Here is a 19,510-nt window from a genome sequence, read left to right as displayed (position 1 = left end):
GCAAGTTCTAATTGAAAGAAGCCAGAATGTTCTGATGCAAGGGAAAAAGACCTTTTTTTTCCACTTCAGACAACCTGTTAAAACACTGTGTTGTGTCATACGTGGCCCTGCATCAGGGTTCAGGTCATTGCAAAGCCCTAGTTAAGTCCACCTGTCTTCACACATCCTTCCCCACTTTTTCCAAGGCGAGCACTTCAGCAGCTTGATAACATTCCCAACACAGACAGAGATTAAGTTCTTTTCAATTTGAACTGGATGATTCTCTTGTCTGCTTCTCTTCAATGCCACTCTCGACATCAAAAGCTTTGGCAGGGTTCTGAACAAAGTCAATCAGTCCTTGTTATTTTTTAATTTATTTTTTTATAAAAGGCAGCTGCCCTACATCCAGCATGATAGCTACGTAAAGGGCCAATGTGTAATGATGCACATGTGGAGAAATAATTATCTAATTTCACTGGGATGTGTCACCCAGCACTGAAATGAGAGGGATCAAAGATTACCGTGTTTGTTTTCTGTGCCGTGTCCTCCTCCGTCGGTTCGTTTCAAGACTGCTCATGAGTTTTGGTGCAGGCCTGTTTTAGAAAACCTTACTTCAGTATGAACAAAAAAACCAAAAAGACTATTTGTAGGGTTTGACTTTAGGTCCACAGTGAACCTACTCCCAAATATAAGACCAGGGGCCCAGCCTTTCTTTGGAAGTCTTTCCAAAGAAAGGCTTTGTGAAGGAATGCGAAGATTTTGAATTTTGAAATGTATTGCCATGAGTTTGCAGCTGTCCCTATTAATTAAGACTCCACCTGCACTGCCATTTATACTACGCCAGGGTAGTAGAGTAATAGATAAATAATTAAATCAGAGGAAAGTTGTTTTTCTGCTATCTACTATAGACATTTCTGTTTTTATTATAGTGGATACAAGTTTTTAAAAAATCTGTGAGTTAACAAAAACTTTATTATTTTATAAATAGACAGTCTGGGCAATGGGCTACCAGAAGCTTTTCTGTCTTTTTACACATTTATCATGTAGAGAAACTGAGACGTACTGTTGAAATTGCGCTTTTTTCTTGAATTAAAATATTTCAGGGATTAAATGTTTAGTTAAATGTCTTTACACCGGTCCGGTCCACTAAGAACCGAAGTGGGCTGTATGTGGCCCAAAATCTAAAATGAGTTGACATCACTATTCTAAAGTGTGTAAGCAATTTTAACTATGCAGTAAATGTACTATCCAGAAAGTATAGCCACCTCAGGGACATATGAAATGCTAACTAGTGTATGACCTTGATAAATCGAACTATATTCTATGCTTTCCTCCCAAGCAAATGAGTAAAACAACATATAAGTACGTTTATGCTGAGTGATGAAGTCCCGAGCAGCCTATGACTATGACTCTTTATCATTTCAGTGCAAAGATGAAGTACATTGCAATACAGCCAAAAAATTCACAAATGGAGATGGTTTGCTTTGTCCACAGTTGATTTTTCAATCAGTAGTTGGACTTTTACAAAAGAGTCCACTGTTTGGTTTCTATCATCTGCTGACAACTGACCTTTGCTAAGTTAACCATGAACTTTTCTTGACCGAGTGGTCATCATCAGTATACTTGGCAACAGCAGCCGCATAAGAGGAGAGATTGTCAGACATCAGATGCCAAGGCGTCGCCTACAAGTAAATCTGCAGCAGACCAGCAAAGCAGCCAACAGCATATTGCCAGGAACGCAAACACCAGATGAACAAAGCCAAGACATCAGCTCACAATATTCCTCTGCCATGAAGGGGTGCTGGAGGCTGACAGCTGATATGAGAAATGAATGGAGTCGCTGAGTAACTGCAGCACCAGCAGGGAGTGTGTCGCAAACATGATTATTCCCACACAAAGTCATCCTCAAGCTGCATTACTGTTGGCAGATGGGGGCTGCTTATGAGATGCTACATGAACAGTATGCATGCGTGTTCTGCAGCAGCATTAAAAAAAATGTCCTTTAAATCTACCACCTTACCGCAACGTGTGTGTTAGAGATGTAGTACAGCAGGTGGAGTACGGTCAGCACCACCAGGCTTTATATTGGAGACTTCATTTGACTTTGAAATTGGTGGTTAGTCCTTCATTGCCTGATATAGAACATGTTTCATGTTAGTTTTATACATTATATTTTTTTCACTTTTAGTGAAACATGCTATATAATTTTTGTCATTTTCACCTCAGACACACAAATACAAGTCTGTCTGAGACTGACTTTTGCCATTCACATAGCTACCATGAGTGCGTCATGCTTGCATTTGCAGGCATGCGTTTGTGTGCAGTATGCATGCACTTTCCCTTTGCTTGCAGTGCGGCAGCTGTGCCAGACTCTAATTCGCAGAACTGATGGCTACAAGCATGCTGCTGAGCAGGTAGCAGGCAGCAGGGGGGCATTGGGTGGCTCGAGGGATGCTGAGAACACAGGAAGATGCGCTCAGTGTTTTTGGACAATGTGACTCGCTGAAATATCAAACAGCCATTGTAATGTGTCATGCTCTATGAGTGTGGCGCTTACATCACACTCAACAGGTGGAACTGAAAGTAGTGAAATATCACATGGTGAGCAAGAATGAGTACACAGAATGAGCAAAGAGTCAGGGAGGGGGCTAATGAATCACACTCCTTAAGGTCTTAAATAGACCCAAAAGCATTACTGTCAAAAGCAGATGGTAATGAGAGTTGCTAGGACGCTGATGTTGCCATTACATCAGTGAGATCTTTGAAATCTGTGGAGGGGACGTGATTTGATTCCTAATGCAATGGGGAAAATCACATGTTATCTGTGTTAGTTGTGTTTACCAAATCACGATCTATGTGCACGAGTCTATTATGAATCTATTTGTCTATGAGGTAAGCAATCCATGCCTAAAGAAAGGAAATGTGATATTTCAGACATCAGCTGTGTAATATTTAAAAATTACACTTTTTTAATCTGGTTTGAAACTTTGTTGAAGGCTGTATATGTCAGAGGGTTTTGGTGGCTGGAATTATGTTGAAAACTGCTCATTACTTAATGCACTTCTGCAAAGTCACACAGTAGTTGCAACCATAAAATAGCATCTGCAAAGCGTTGAGAAGTGTAGTATTGTCACTGCGTTGTGTTTCACCACTGCATGCAGCACTGTTTCTGTTTTTCTGGATGCTCATCCAAGATTTATTGTCTTGTATAAAGTGGCAAGCAGAGCAACCTAGTTTTGACATGTATTCATTTAGATGGGAAACTCAGCTTAGGATAAGAGTTCAATCCCTGCTGACTTCTTAACCCTCACTGAGGCGCCAAAAAAAAAGAAGGGAAAGTTGCTTCACCCCGGCGCTCACCAGCTGCAACATGAAAGGAAATAACTTTATCCCATCAACTTTGAAGTGAAAGTTGTCATCTCTGCTCAGTCTTCAGCGCTCCCGCTTCACCTCTGCCAGCTCCTTTCCTCGCTGAGGTGGGGTGGAGAGAGTGGGGAGAGGGGATGTTGGGGTTGGAGGGCAGCCAGCTAGAAGATAAAGTTGCCATGGTGATTGTGCGTCCCTTCTCTCGGGGGACCTGTCATATTAGAAACTGCTTCCCTTAGCAGTGACTTCCACGGGCTGTTCCCCTCCCATTGTACGCTGAGTGTGCATTAATGCCGGCTGACATTTAGCTGTTAGGCCCTGCAAACAGATTGGAGATGATGGCTGTGATGGGCAGCGTGGTAATCCTGCACACCATGATAAGAGAGCATCCGGCAGGAGCTGTCGCTGTCCCACTGCTTCAGAATTTGAGTGGAAACATCTTAGAGAAATAAAGGTTGATGAGGCAAGGAAAAAAAAAGTTTAAGTGCGTGATATCAGGTGTGCTGAGCTGGATTTATAATATGAACTCAGTCGGTGTCTGGCTTTGAAGTTTTTCATATTCTACTATTCTTACTAGATACTTGACAGACACCTGCTTCCTTAAAGGGAGTGCCAAACCCCCCCTACTGTGATAGCCTAGTGAGGCTAATGACCTCATCTTCTACTTACACATGTTTGCCTCCAGGTTTAAATAGAAAAGATGACTTTAAATCTGTTGCACACGCTACAGCATACCACCGCTGTGTGTTTGGTAACAGAAAGACTTCTCTCTTTTTTTTTCCTTTTTTTACAAATATTGTTCTTTGTCTTCGGGGTATTGTGAGAAGAGCTCTTATCCTGAAAAGATGTTGTGATTGCAGTTTAACTCAGAGTTTAGACAGGTTTCCACATTAAAATGGGAAGCTAGTGTGAGATTTACATCTACAGGGACTGGATTCAAATGTTAGAAAATGTTTGCAACATAATTTGGTAATTATATTTGGCCCAGTTTGACTTCAAATGACACAAATTAAGTTTAGCATTTTTTTTTAATTTTCTATCTAACAGAGAGAGTGTAGCCTCATTAAATTGGTGGAGTTTGGACCCAAAGATAGACCCCCTGCAGAGAGAAATGACTCGAGGATTAACACTTAAAAAGAAGCACACCCTTTTATGCTTTATATTCTGTAACAGCATGAAGTTTCAATAACAAACCAGTGGCTTATTCACTGTAACTTTTGGTGCAAATACACCTTTAACTATCCCATTTTAACAGTCTGTCACTGGATATTTTATTTTGTAAGAAATGAAAACCCTTTTCAAAATTATCAGTGTGTGAATAGGGAAAAATGTGTTTTAATTTTAATGTTTGACCTTACAGTTAGAGCACCTTGGGAAAAAAACGCCATTTACTTCAACGCTGAGACACTGTGGGTCAGGGAGAGAGAGAGCGAGAGAGAGAAAGAGCCGACGCAAGATCACGACAGCTGTTAAATTAAATCCGTCAGGGGGTGTCACATTATTGAGTCTGTGCTACATGTTTATTCCCAGTGGGGACATTTTCCTGTGAATTCCATAATAGGCTCTACGGGTCGTTGAGAGGCGAAGCATTCCCTATCGGTGCGTTTGTTTAATAAAAAGAAACACAATAAAAAAAGAATCTTTGACATCTTTAAGCTTCAGCGCTTCTAAACAGGTCATAAAAACTCAATGAGAGACACTCAGAGCGCGCACCCGCTCCACTAGGATTCAGTGACGTAGGCTGAAGCTGAATAACCTGAGCGCTCCACTGATGAGCGGACGCGCCAGTGCGCACCTCCCCATAATAATCTGGCTGAGCAGCGTCGCTGTCTTTTCAGCACCACTCACTCACAATCCAACCAACCGGAGAGGCAAGACAGCAAAACTGAGTTCTCTGCAGCCCGATTTGGGGTTTTTTTTTTTCCCCTCTCCATCTCTTTTTCTTTCTCTGTGATGATAACAACTCAATAGACTGCAACTCATTTCCTAGTAAAGGAGTTATCAAAACCTGTTTTTCTTCCACCACCTGCAGAAAGAATTTAGATTTACTGGTGTCTTTTTATTTAAGTGGACCGTGTGGTTGGTGGATGTCTGCTGTTATGATTTTTCACTGCGGATTCTGATCTAGTTTTTTGCCATGGTTACACTGTAGATGAAGTTTGATCTGTTTTTTATCTTTTCTTTTTTCTTGCTACACTTTGAAAGTCCAGAAAATGTCCGCGGCCACTTGAATGAATGAGTTGTGTTGTAGGAAGTTTGGGGGGTTTTTTTGTTTATTATTATTTTACAGAAGACTTTCAAACGTTAAGTGCGTAATTTAGGATCATTTTCCCCTTTTTTACGGTGGGATTTGTGTAGTCTATCTTGTCAGGATGCTGGCCTTAGTAGTTGGACTGTTGTATCTAGTCGCTGGACGCGCGGTGCGAAGCCAGGATGCTACAGGTAGCCGCTTTGTATGTAACGCTATTCCTCCGGGCGCAGAGCCCGGCTGCGGGTATGGTCCTACGGGGAACCGTGTCCAGAGCAGCAGCCCAGTGGAGGACGAGCTTCGGAATACGATCATCCAGCTTAGGGAGACCATCCTGCAGCAGAAGGAGACCATCGTGAGCCAGCAGGGAACCATCAAGGAGCTCAACTCTAAGCTTGCGCGCTGTGAGGCGGCAGCCGACGAGTCGTCGCAGGGCAAGTCCCGAGGTCAGGGCTCCAGACGGAAGGAGTACGGCAAGAACACCATGGGAGACTTGCCCCGGGACCCCAGTGAAACTATAGATCAACTGGGCAAGACCATGCAGAGTCTTAAAGGTCGGCTCGAGAACTTGGAGGTAAGGTGGAAACATGCTGTGTACATATAAGAAAAGCACTTTTGTCTTATTTCCCTCTCACCCCCCGTGAACATAAGATGCACCATTGCATCGTTTCCAGTTTCCCCCCCTCTACTATCATGTATTACTATAGAACATTGCGCGTCTGATAATATTCCCCGCCGCAGGAGACCTCTCGGGGGAATCGGGAGATCAAAGGGTCACGTAATGGGCATGTCACATCAATACCCCTTTAATCATTAAAAGATATCTCTGATGGCGAAACCCACTGCATAAGAGCCATCAATAAGAGATGAGTAACAAAAAAAATCTTGTCAAAGGTGTAATCATGCATGTGGTGCAGGAATTTGCAAAGCAACCTTGAATAATTTATGAGTGCCGCGTGTATGTGTTCCACATACGCTTTTATTTGCGGTCGTGTGGCTAATTATTCATGGCAGCTGATGATTTTGATTTCCCCAGATTTTACCTGCATCAGAGCATTACATTTTCAAATCAAATCAAATGCTTAATGGTTTGTCTTGTTTGCCTGAGAGTTCTGCACCATCACCAGCCCTCTGCTCAGTCCCATTTAATTCCACATGGCTCAAAGATCACATTTACCCGATAGTGAGGTCAACTATAGTGAAGTGGGTTTTTTTTTTTTTTTTTACATGCAGTAGACGCTAATATAAGCCCTGGCTTTGTCGCTTATGTCATGTCACTGCGCACTGTGTTTTTCACCATCTGACAGCCCTGATGCCATAAGCAGTTATAATACTGTTTTTAAATTCAAGGCTATTTTTATATTCCGTATACTGCATTGCTGATCCATCTATCTCTCTACTCCCTTCCCTCCTCTCCCTCTTCACTTGATTGGAAGCTTCAATACCCCGATTGGATGAAGGATGCACTGCAGTCATAAGGATACATATTACATTGCATTTTAATCACATATCTATTGATCTGGACCTGCTTAACACCCTGATTATTGCAAAACCGGTGTTGCTGATAGCGATATGGCTGTCTAGAGTAGGATGTGCATCTCTTACCAAAGCCATCTACACACATCAACAGTTGCAGTCAGGACCATGTGACTGTTTGCTTCTGATTTCAGTCAGATTACCAAATAACTTCTTCAATTGAGGCTGGGATGGTGCCATTGTGTCAGGAAAAAAATTAATCAGACGAGGCTGTGCCACAAGGTTTCTGAATTCCATGGCGAACCAGGCAGCAAAGGAAAGGAAAGGAATGTCTGAGGGCCATTTTGCAATCAAACCATGCACCCCCTATAAACATGAGGCTGTAGAGCTGTTTCCTTATGTCCAAAAACAATCTCGAGTCAAGCATTGTGCCATCTACCAAATACACAACATATCCACAGATGTGGATCAATCAGTGTCTTCATTTTGATATTGCTGTATCAAAAAAAAAAAATAGTGCTAAAAGGATATCAGACCTAACTTCAGTCATCTACTGCAAATCTGGGTATTTATACAAATGTTTGTTTGGGGATTAACAGGACAAAATGCTATCTATCTATCTATCTATCTATCTATCTATCTATCTATCTATCTATCTATCTATCTATCTATCTATCTATCTATCTATCTATCTATCTATCTATCTATCTATCTATCTATCTATCTATCTATCTATCTATCTATCTATCTATCCACCTCCCAGCAGCAGAGTTTGCGTCTCCCCATCACAAATGTGTCAACCGCTGGTGTCTCGGCCCTGACTCCCTTGCCACCAGAGCTCAGGGAGCTGCTGCGGCAACGTTTGGGGGCGCTGGAGACCCAGCTCCTCCGGAAGGTGGCTGAGCTGGAGGAGGAGAAGAGCCAGCTCTACAATGAAACAGCAGCCCACCGCCAACGCACCGAGAGTGCGCTCAATTCCCTCCTGGAGAGGATCACAGAGCTCGAAAAAAGTAAGTGATACAATGGGTGCTGTGAAATTTTATGCCAAAATTTTATGCCAGACTTTTTTTTTCCTTTTCCCCTTTTTTTGTTGTCTGCTGGATTTAGAACTCATTAGTCAATCCCTGTGCACTTTTCTGATGATGCAAGTAAAAGTGATCCTTTTCTCAGAGCCATTCTCAGAGAAGTTCCTGGTCCTGAAAATAAGGCTTGGAAAGCAACGTTGAATGCTTAATGAGTTTAAGAAATGTTGAAGAGATGTCCACACTCCAGGGTATCACTTTGATGGTACATGTTAAAATACCACAAAATATGTGGAAGGAAAACTGTTTTAGAAGATGATCCCGCCACTCACCTATTTCCTGTTCGCCCCATGCACCCCCCTAAGGTTTAGCTGATAGAGTCAGGGGTCTGATACAAGTTATAGATTTGGGTAGCTAAAGCTAATTGCTCAGATGGACAGTGGACTGAATAACACAGCCACATGTATGATATTGCAAGTCAGTACAATAGCCCTTCAACAAATGCTACATTGTGAGACTTATTTAGTTCAATTTATGTCAAATCTGTTCCAGAGAGATGTCGAATCAATTCCACAGCGATTTTCAAGGCTGTGGTGTGGTGTTGTTGTGGCAGTTGGATTTGTGAAGATTTTTACACTGGTGATAGCTCTCCAACAGCTTGGTATCATCTCGTCCCTCTGCCCTGTGCATTACAGTAAAATATGCAAGTTTATAGAACAGTATTGACAGAAAGCTCAGTGCACATTTTTAGATTTTACATTTCACATTCTAATTCTGTGGGTTAAACTGATTTGACCGGTTCAGCAGTCAAACCAATTTAACTCTAACATGGTCTGCATTGTAAAGCCTTATTTTAGTGTTACAGTTGCACAATATAACCAGAGGAGTTGTGTTTTTAGCGGTGTATAAGGCCCGAGTATTGTGCTCAGCACAGGTAAAACTCTGATTCCACCACTTTGAAAACTGAAATGTGTTACTTTCATGCAAATCAACCACAAAATCATATTATGTGTGATTTTCACAACTATCCTTTCATTTTAAAAAAAATTCAGTACACATCGATTTCTTGTTTGCCCCTCTACTCAGAGTCTTAAATATTAAAAAATAAAGTTTGCCATCTTTTTTTTCTCAACTGACCAACAACTAAATAATGAACTCCAAGCTTTGAGTTTGAGCAGAAATGAATTAAGTGAATTGGAGCACTAACATAATAACATTGGAGGATGAAAATTTGTGGATTTACAATTTTAAAAGTTGAAATTTCATACAAATTTAAATGGAAACAAATTGAAAATATTGTAAAACCTGTATTCATGTAATTGATGACAGTACAAAGATTTTTTTAATGAAATTTTTAAACTGACAAAATTGAAATTGGATTTTTTTTTCTAAAAAAGAAAATGCTAATCTTTCCATGTGATGCCAACACGGTGTTTACAAATTTGGCACAGAAGCACTTTTAATGCCACCTCACCTCTTCTTTAAAGCTGTTCAGCGGCTGTCAACAGCTGATAATAATAGTTGGAGAAAAGGGAGCTTCTAATTTTGATCAGTCAGCCCAGGATAGCGTGGTTTTATTGCTGTGCCTTACAAGGGTCTCAAAGTGCAGAGGAAGCTCTAGAGTCTCTGAATCTTTTAATAATTATGTCTACTGTAGATGATGAAATCCTTAAGTTATTCACAGTTTTATATGGTGAAACCTTTTTGTTAAATTCTTGAACTATCTGCCGGCGATGTGTTCCTCAGAGTGGGAAACACCTGGTAAACAAGCCTGGAGCAAGTCATGACCCCAGGGTTAGCAGTGCGTCAGCCAGTTCCCCTGTCTGTCTGCTGGTTCATGGTCAGTTCAGCATTTTGGTCCAGACTCGGGCATCTCAGTAATCAATAGAACAAGATGCTAGACATCTGCGGTCCCCAGGTGATAGTTCCTGATTTCTCCAGGCTTTTCTTTTTGTGTCAACATTATTTTTTTAACTTTGTGTTTCACTAGAAGAAGATGCTACTTTCAGCTGCTCCTTTATTCACAAACAGTCACTCCACATGTTTCATTTGGCAGAGTCTTGTGTGTTTTCTTTTGCTTGTTAGGCACTCTCAATCCACTAAATTTATGTTTTACACAAATCTGAAAATATCCTGACCACTGCAAGAGAGCTGGCCATTAGATTTACTCTCTCTTTCTCTCTCTGTCTCTCTTTGGAAACTTCTTGTCTAAACGAAGCCTGTGTGCCATTGTTACCTGTATATGAAAAAAGAAAACTTGAAATTTGAAGGCCATAGGGATGCTGTCACAGGGTGAAACATGGGCTGCACAGTAGAGAGGTTGTCAATCTATCATAGTGACAACACAGAGAGACAACCATTCACTCCCACATTCACAACTATGGCCAATTTAGAATTGTCATTAACCCCATCCATGTCTTTGGATCATGGGAGGAAGCCGGAGTATCCAGAGAGAAGCCACACAAGCAAGGGGGGAACATAGTGTTGTACTGCACCCATCTGCTGCTATATAGGTTTTCTTTGCAGTTATTGTCACTGTGAAATTTGGTATAGATATGATTTAATAGAACTCATAAAGGTTTTTCTTTTTTTAGTTTTTCACCAGACACCTGCAAATCTGTCAGACTCAGTGCTCATGCTACTCGGCAAATTTAGCATGCTAACATCAGGCTGTTCCAGCTCATAAAGATAACGATGCTAGTGTTTAATTGTTAACTTGCACTGTTACTCGTCATGGTTAATCACTTGAATGCCATCATTTTAGACTAAAAATAAGAAAAGTTGGTGACCAACTGCTGGTATAGTCTCATCAGATTATTTTAATCTCTTGGAAAGCCCAAATATCTTCTGTGAGTAGTTTTAAGTTGGTTGATTGGTTTAAATCTTTTGTGATTGGTAATTTTAAAATAATTGGTTGAAGTTATTGGATACTCAAGCCATAAACGTTAGAAGACAAAAACAGTGTTTGTACAACACTGTCATCAGTGCCACTGATCAAGCCCTGTGACTGAATGAAGTCAAACAAGGCCAGCCTGTTGGCATGTTGGATGCTGACATGCATGTCCAAGCCGTTGCTACAGCTTTGCATGCCTATGAGAGCACCATCTCTGATCTGATTATCCTTGGTGGAAATCTGACTGGATAGAGGTGCAACCTCCGACCTGTGCTTGTGCTATTCTTGTAGTAGCCCCCCACCCTGCAGCTGTTTCAGCAGGACAATGCCTGCCCCCACATTGCCAGAATAGCACAGATCTTTCTAAATCAAGAACATATCCAGACAGTTTCTTGGCCATCATTTAGTCTTCATATGGTTCACTGAACATGCCTGGGACCTGCTGGCCCAACGTGCTCATTAGCCACACAGAGCGACCACTGCACAGCTGCAGGCTGCACACATCCAGCAATGGAGAGCAATTCCTCAACAACAGATCCGGACACTTGTTCATTCCACGAACAGATGGGAGACAGTTTGCATCACCTCCAGAGGAAGCTGTACCTCATATTAAATATCTTGTATGTATCTTGTAGTGACTGTCTATGAAACCTCTTCCCTGTTTTAGGCTAGAATTATGGTCCCAAATTTGTGTCTATCTAAGATGTTTCAGGCTTTTCAGGGTGAAGGATCATGAAAACACAGAGGCTATGGATATGCAGCAGCGTGCACTGGCAGTATGCCTAGGTCAAATATTGACTGGTTAAAAAGTTAGCTTAAACAGGAAAGGGAAAAGTGAAGAGCAAGAAACATAAAAAAGAAAGAAATGCAGTGGGCCTGAGTGGAAAGTTGTAATTGTTTTTCAAAATCAGTCCACTTCACTCCAAATACATTTTTCATTTCTTATGACTTCTGTCTTCTCCACAGCAAAGGTTAAGATAAAAGAATAACAGCACAAAGGTGAGCTGCAATAACCCACTTTGCCAATTGTTCTACATATTTTTGAAATTTCTCTTAATTGGCAAAAGGCAAAATGTGGAAAATGGATCTTTAAAGCTCTGCATTTCATCTTTGGACTACCAAGACAGTAGCAGGGATCTGTGTGACTGTGACTCACCCTTTCTTATCTTCTTTTTTTCTGTCGTCATCCTCAGAACTATCAAGTCGTGACACACTAAAAATAACTTTGAATATATTACATTAAGTGTTCCTCATCTATCAACAGATAATAATGCCTTCAAGTCACCTGAGGACTTCAAGGTGTCCCTTCCTCTCCGTACAAACTACCTGTATGGACGCATCAAGAAGAGCCTCCCGGAGATGTACGCCTTCACTGTCTGCATGTGGCTCAAGTCCAGCGCTAGTCCGGGAATAGGAACTCCATTTTCATACGGCGTTCCAGGCCAGGCCAATGAGATAGTCCTCATCGAATGGGGGAACAATCCCATTGAGCTACTAGTCAATGACAAGGTAAGTCTATTATGATAAACCTAAATTTCACCATTTGCTCATGCTGCAGAGTAAATCCTTCACACTGACCTGATTTTCTGAAGACAGATGCTTTAAATCCTTTATTATTTTCCTGGCAACACAGCTGGCTCTAATGATGGGCGTAAATGTGGATCAGCAAAGACACTAATTAAATGCAAAGAATGAATAAGAATGAGCCGGCTTTGGGATCCAAAACAAGCACATAGCTTCTGTACGTACATGTGTGCACAATAACGATACAGCTGAGAAGCGATTCGCTGACCATTAGCTCTGAATATTTAATTTTGCTCCTTATAAACATTTAATACCATTGACCCACATTTCGCTCACACCCGAGAATAACAGTAATTCATTAGAGGAGTTGTGCTGCCACATGTGCTCATCTGCTTCATTGCCCTGTCCTCTTTGCTTTCTTTGGAGGTTATATTGTAGTTAAACAGTGTAATCGCAATTAACCCAAAACATAAGAAAATGTTAAAAAATAAATAAACTTTTATCAATATTTAATGCAATTTTGTCATAAAGCAGAAGAACTATAATTGTTTTATTGATGAAAGACAAAAGTTTTAGGCTAAATTTTGCTTTCTTTGTGATAGGGTGAAGCTTCACATCACATGAAAGCTTGGGAGCAAAGCTTCATGGGAAATAAGTTCTTAGTGTAAAGCTAAGAACACACATTATCCAATATAGTACTTAACACTTCTTTGTCTTATGATATCACAGCTTCTTGTTGAAATTGGGGGATTTTAGGATAACATTTTCCTGCGTTGGAAACAATCATAGTCCCACTATCTTGTTTACTTCTGGTGTTACTGGCACAGACAGGTCTACCCACACTTTTTCCTTCACTATGCATTATACATGTGTTCAAGTCAGGCAGATAATAGAAAGATGGTGGGAGAAAATGATGAGAGTATGACTGAGAAAAAGAGGGGAAATAGGTTGGAAATTAAACAAGCTCTGGAGGTGATGGAGCAGTGTAAGAAAGAGTTGGTAAAGAGAGGGGAAAAAAATGAGAAGATGCCAGAAAAAAAGGAAGTTAAGAAGTGAGACAGAAAGCATGAGAGCAGAAGAGAGCGAGGAGAGGCTGGTGATTATGATAACCGTATGTGCAGCAGCACATCCATGTGCTAAACTTGTTCGCAGCGATAACAGGGCCCTCTGGGGCACATTGTTTATGCTGTTCATTTGGCAGAATACTGAGAAGAAAGCAGAAAGCTGCCTCGACAGTATTAAAAAGTGCAGCGTTGTCTGTATTATGTATTTGTACTTGGTTATGGGGGAGAGAGCGTCTTTGTTGTTATGAAGCAGCATCTTCATCATCGTATATTTTGTCTCAGAAAAAGAAAAAAAAATGTTCATTTTTTGTCATTTTTTTTCTCCCCTCCAATGTTCAAAAGATGCTGGTGGCATCTCAATTTTTCATTCAAATGGGACTACCAGGAGTTTAATCAGTAATGGATTCAGCTGGCCTTGTACAATAGTAACACTGTTTTGTTGGCGAGTGTACAAATGCGTGATGGGTCCAGATTTTTCCAAATATCATTCAAAATTCATGCAGTTGGTGCGTTTTTGTTGGGTTGTCTGCAAAGACAAACATCACTGTAATCACTGCTGTAGAATACGGACACTTTAATGACTTCGCTCTTTCTTGCGTCACCTTCTAAAAACATTTCACACTTACCTGCAGAACCTCATCAACACCCTGCTGGAGATGAAGAACAGAAAGTCCTCTGAACATTAAGTAAAACACATCACGGGCCATTTTGACATCTCATAGAGGGAAAAGCATAGATTTAGATACCAACAATGGTTTTCACGTTTTGTCTTTTGTCTTATAGAGAAATGGAACAAAAGATGCATGCTTTCCCTGCTATAGTGAGTCAAAATATTATTGTTTTTTTGCTAAAAAGCCGAGAGGAGAATATGCATTTCAACTATGTAATAACTGCAAAATTGTATGTTTTACAGTGTGAGTGTGTCATTTGTAGTATTAAAAAATGAGTCAGTCATTCTCAAGAGTATGCCCTGTGGATATAGTGCTTTAATTCGAAACTCTGTGTGTACAAAGAATCACAGCTGGCATAAATCCATTGTTGCAGAATAATTGACAAAAAAAAAATTTTCTTTCATTTTTACAACCTGAATCTTTAAACAGTCCATGTGGCCCCGAATGCTCCAAATCAGAGAGACTTTATAACAACCTTCCCAGTGTTCCCTGTGGTGAAGTGTAACGCCTGGTGTCCTCAACAGGGTCAATTGCTTCTGTAATTGCAAGTGAGTCGAATTTTATTTTGAGTGACTGCCCATCTTTTCAGGTTTATTTGCATCTGGAGCTACATCTGCAACTAGATATTAGGATAAAGCAGCTCTGTAGGGTTATATAAAAAAAGCTAATGAGTTACAGTACACACTGATAATCCTATGTGCCGCACTGTATCCTCAGAGGACTATGATGTCATTGGCTGGTAAAATAACCGGTTGTTTTTCTTTGATCTGTGAACAAAGCATAAGAGGACACTGTTTTGCTGTTAGCTATCTGACTGCTTTGAAGGATGCTCTATCCCTTGATGTCACCTGGGTAATCTAAATTTTATATGTCACACAGCTCATGTGGGGATTTCTTTGCAGAGGGCTGTCTCTTTGAAGCCCCGGCCCTTCTAATTGGCGTCCTTGTTTCTAGCATGCCACAATTAAACTTGTACCTCTCTCGACTTCTCTTGCACCCTTATACTGTATCTGTCTATCGTTGCTCCTCGCTCTTCGGCCTTCCTCACTGTGCTCACGCCATTCACACCTCACACTTCACTCTCAATCAGGTGGCCCAACTCCCTCTGTCAGTGAGTGACGGGCACTGGCACCACATTTGCATCACCTGGACAACTAGAGATGGTTTCTGGGAGGCTTACCAGGATGGCGAGCGTTTAGGCACTGGGGACAACCTGGCCCCCTGGCACCCAATTAAACCTGGAGGGGTGATCATCCTGGGCCAGGAGCAGGTGAGAGCAATAGAGAAGCTTTGATGGTAAAGAACAGGTGTATGTGGATGTATATGTGTGTCTGTGTGTGTGTGTGTGTTTTTCCTTGTGTCAATAACATCCCTGGGGGTATTCTCCCCCAAGCTCAGCGCCAGAGGCTCTGAGCAGGGAGCAGGGAAGAGGAGGTAGAGAGGCTCTTCTCACGCTATTGTGGCCCTTTCAGTATTACCTCACTCATCCACTTCTAAACGGCAACATTTTACCCCTGGGAGCTGTGTTAGCAAGTTATTACGCTGGTTAACTCCATGACAGCCCTATGTGTATAAATAGGAATATACAGTGATGTAAAATCTCCACAGAGAACTATTAACTCATAGTGCATTACTTTGGAGCTTAAGGAGGAGGTGATTTTTTTTCCTCACTCATACATTTAAGGTGAGATTGCTGCAGATTGCACAGTATTGCAGATTGCACAGCATTTGGATATTTTAAAGTGGCAGTACACTAAAAAGAATTTGCAGTGGGGTCTAGGTTTTTCTGCTTTTGTTTTGCATTTTGATTAAAATCAAACAGAATTTATTAATTTTAATTAAAGCCTGTTTACATTTCCTTTAGAAGCTCAACTGTGTTCTCTTTCTCTATGAAGGACATTGTGGGAGGCCGTTTTGATGCCACCCAGGCTTTTGTGGGCGAGCTGAGCCAGTTCAACATGTGGGACAGAGTACTGCGGCCCGTGGACATCATGGGCCTGGCCAACTGTTCAGCATACATGCCTGGAAACGTGGTTCCTTGGATTGATGCTAACGTGGAAGTGTTTGGAGGTGCGACCAAGGCTGCTCTGGAAATCTGTGAAGACCGTGCTTTTGATTCCTAAAAGGATCCGATGCAGGAAAACCAGTGCGGCCGCTGGGCTCTGGAAGCTAAATATTCTGACTGGTGCTTCTTTCAAATCCCAAAGGCAAGAGCACCAGTCCAACATTTTTACATATTTATGTGGTCTGCATAATCTCAAAGACTCTGTGTTTATTGGAAACACAAGTTCATGTGTCCGTTCAATTCGAACCCTTAAGATGTTAGAGGGGATTTCAAAATCGTTTGCTTATCTGAAGAAGATGTGCCGTTGCATCAGTCTGCTGTAATGATATGAGCTGCTGTCATTTCGTGTTTTCTCCTCAGTAGATCAACTTTTATTCGACTCCTCTTTGAAAACAGCTCTTCTTGGTTGCATTCCTTATAATGACAATGCTGCACTGTATTCATAGTCGATGTGAGCTCCAAACAGGCTTTGATGTGCTGTGGAAAACCATTCCTAAGTAACATGGCAGAGCACTACACGCTGTGAGCTTCCTTGCTGTTTGAAAAGCAATGAAACAGAGAAGCCAAGGAGTGAGGTGAAATGAGGTGGACGCTCGCGAGTTCAAAGTGGGCGAGAACAACCCTCGCTGTTGATTATTTTTGAGGTATTCCAACATGGCAGACTGTCTAAATATTATGCATGAGCCTGAGCAGCTCACAAGTGGCAGTGCATGCTTTCTGTTTATACACACGGTGTTGCGGGGTGTGTCTAAACAAGTCGATGCCGCTTTCTGACAACATTGCATAAGTCAGTGTGTGTATGTTCATGTGCGTAAGGCTTGTCTTGCGTGTAAAAAGACTGGAGATTATGAGGGATGGAGGACATTTTCATTCTTGTAAATCTATGCTTAATACCTCACTGCCCCTTGAGCAGCTGCCATATCCCAAACAGCTTTATGGATGGGTTGGCTTTGCTCAGGTTAATAGCAATGTCGGACAGCTGCCCAGGACTGGCGAATCAACCGAGCTGCGGATGCCAGCAGAGTGCTCAGTGAGGGCAGAGACTGGGTTTGACCTTCAAGGACAATCCTTAATTCCTCATCTGGGTAGTAATTATGTGTGTTAATGATTGAGTGTGCTGGTGAGCAGCCCCGGTCCACTGGTGTTTCTCTAAGCCGAGTGGTTCACAGCTGATAAAATATTGAGATGTAAAGGGGAAGTCAAATGAGAGCAGCACTCTGTGGGCATTATGAATGTTGCTGTCAGGTGGAGTTTGGTATTAATTGCCTCACACTGAGCCAGAAAAAAAGTCTAAATCGATGGATATGTTATATTTTAAAAAAATATAGGAAATTGATGGATCTTGTCACTGCTTGGTTAATAAAACCTTTTACGCTTTTTGCAGCTTAATTATTGTTACTTCTTGTTGTTGTGGTGGACATTTGTTTCAACTTGCTTGATTTGATTCCTCTAAGGAAACAGATATAAGAGAGGCAACAAATGATATAAACTTTGTTATCACCTCTAGGCTTTCTTTTAGTCTCCTTGTGGACTTCTCCTGACTGAGTAGATACTAGCGTAAAAGCCATTAAAAAGCTTCTACCCACAGCTGACAAAACTAGGATGCAGTAGGTAACTGGACAGCACAGAATGTGGCAGAGAGCGATGGTCCACACTTAATAGCATAAACATAAAGATGTGTGATCATTTTGTGATTGTTCTTCTTTTCGGTGTCTTTGTTAACAGTGTTTTAATGTAAAATCAAGAAATTGGATTTCAGCAAAGTGTATTTTTCTTGCTTTCTGCTCATGATTTTTGTCCATTAGCAGCACATTATGTTAAAAAAAAAACAGATGGAGAAAAACAGTTTTTTTTTAAAAAAAATTGTGAAAATGGCCTTTTGCGAAAACCATATGTGCTTTTTCTTGTGAAATTTTGGTCAGCTTTTAAGGCACAGCTCAGCAGCACGGACGACAAGGGACACACGAAAATGCAAAAATGTGTTTGCTGTCAATGTTTTAAAGTCCTCTTTGTGTGTGTGCAGCAGAGGTTTTTGGTTGTGCACTTTTCTGCGGTGCGGTTGAATGTCCTTTTGCACCCATTAAAAGAGCGAGAACAAGTTCCCGAGACGTGATAAATTAAGCAGCAACTTAATGATGTGATGGAATAAGTGAACATGCGCTTGAAACAGTCGAAGCATGTTTTATTAAAATATCATTGCGCTGCATTAGTGATGATGTCAGAGAGGAGTGTAACCCTGCCAAGGTCATGCTCTATTCTTCACTGATGTTTCTAAATTAGGAAACTTTAATCTTTGAGAGAGATTAAAAAAGCTCCTTTTTTTTTTTTTTACTGTAACATTTTTGGTTGCATTAATTTTAATGGAGATGTGGGTGCTTGTCCAGTTGGTAGCCATATTATTTGTAGGACTAGGATATGTCCTCTCATCTGGGCAATGAAATGTTGTCAGCAGTGGAGAAATCCTCTGGATTGGCAGACTTCCAGGTGGAAATGAAAAAATCTGCCCATGCGGATTATGGGAGCTGCTACAATGTAGGACACTGTGAGCCTTCTTCATTCTCTTCTCGACCCTGTGTGTTCTGATGCCGTCGCCACTGCGCTGGTGGAGGCGCACCAGGGAGCCCCTGTTTTTATAAGAGAAAAATATGAGGCCTTCAAAAAACAAACAAACAAAAAAAATACCATCAAAGAAATATATATATATATGTATGTGTTATGTTTGTTTTTCTGTTTTGCATATTCTATATTTCTGTATCTATTTTCATTGCATTGCTGCTGTAACACTGCACATCTTGATGTTCTGAAATGTAAAGTAAAAATTTGCAATTAAATTAAAGAGTCCCACTTGCATTTACATAAATGATGGATACACTAGTTTTTTGTTTGTTTGTTTATTTTAATATTCATTGAGGCTCTTTTTTCACATGCCTACAGAACAGTTTGCCACAGAGTTAATGACAAAAACTCGTGGCTTCTCATCAGTTCTATCTGCACTCAGCTGTATCAAGACATCAATAAAACTTTACATCTTTATGTTTTCTTTCTTTCATTTGGTTTCTGTGAGGTGGCGCTTCATGGGAGATTTCACCAGTTGTGCACATCAGTGTCTATTTGCAGATCTCAGTGGGTTCCACTGCATATGTGCTGAGTTAAGTCTTTAGTGGCCACCAGCATAACAGTATTAGTGTTAGATAATCTCTAA

The 19,510-nt window shown here is 41.1% G+C and overlaps 1 protein-coding gene across 2 annotated transcripts; it reads left to right on the top strand.

Moving 5' to 3' along the window:
- The first annotated feature begins 5,158 nt into the window (after positions 1 to 5,158).
- nptx2a (neuronal pentraxin 2a) lies at positions 5,159 to 19,156 on the top strand. Of its 2 annotated transcripts, none has more exons than XM_005457768.4 (5): positions 5,159 to 6,167; positions 7,836 to 8,079; positions 12,249 to 12,493; positions 15,334 to 15,513; positions 16,139 to 19,156. In XM_005457768.4, the coding sequence occupies exons 1-5, from the start codon at positions 5,718 to 5,720 to the stop codon at positions 16,364 to 16,366; spliced, it is 1,347 nt and encodes a 448-aa protein (XP_005457825.1). In that variant the 5' UTR covers positions 5,159 to 5,717; the 3' UTR covers positions 16,367 to 19,156. The 2 variants fall into 2 exon arrangements, with proteins under 2 accessions (XP_005457825.1, XP_005457824.1); XM_005457767.4 differs by having other exon boundaries at positions 7,833 to 8,079.
- The last annotated feature ends 354 nt before the right edge of the window (positions 19,157 to 19,510 follow it).

Source organism: Oreochromis niloticus, linkage group LG4 (genome assembly GCF_001858045.2).
Source record: "Oreochromis niloticus isolate F11D_XX linkage group LG4, O_niloticus_UMD_NMBU, whole genome shotgun sequence".
Classification (NCBI taxonomy): domain Eukaryota; kingdom Metazoa; phylum Chordata; class Actinopteri; order Cichliformes; family Cichlidae; genus Oreochromis; species Oreochromis niloticus.
The sequence above is the reverse complement of the archived record's forward strand: the minus strand, read 5'-3'. Positions and strand labels throughout refer to the sequence as shown.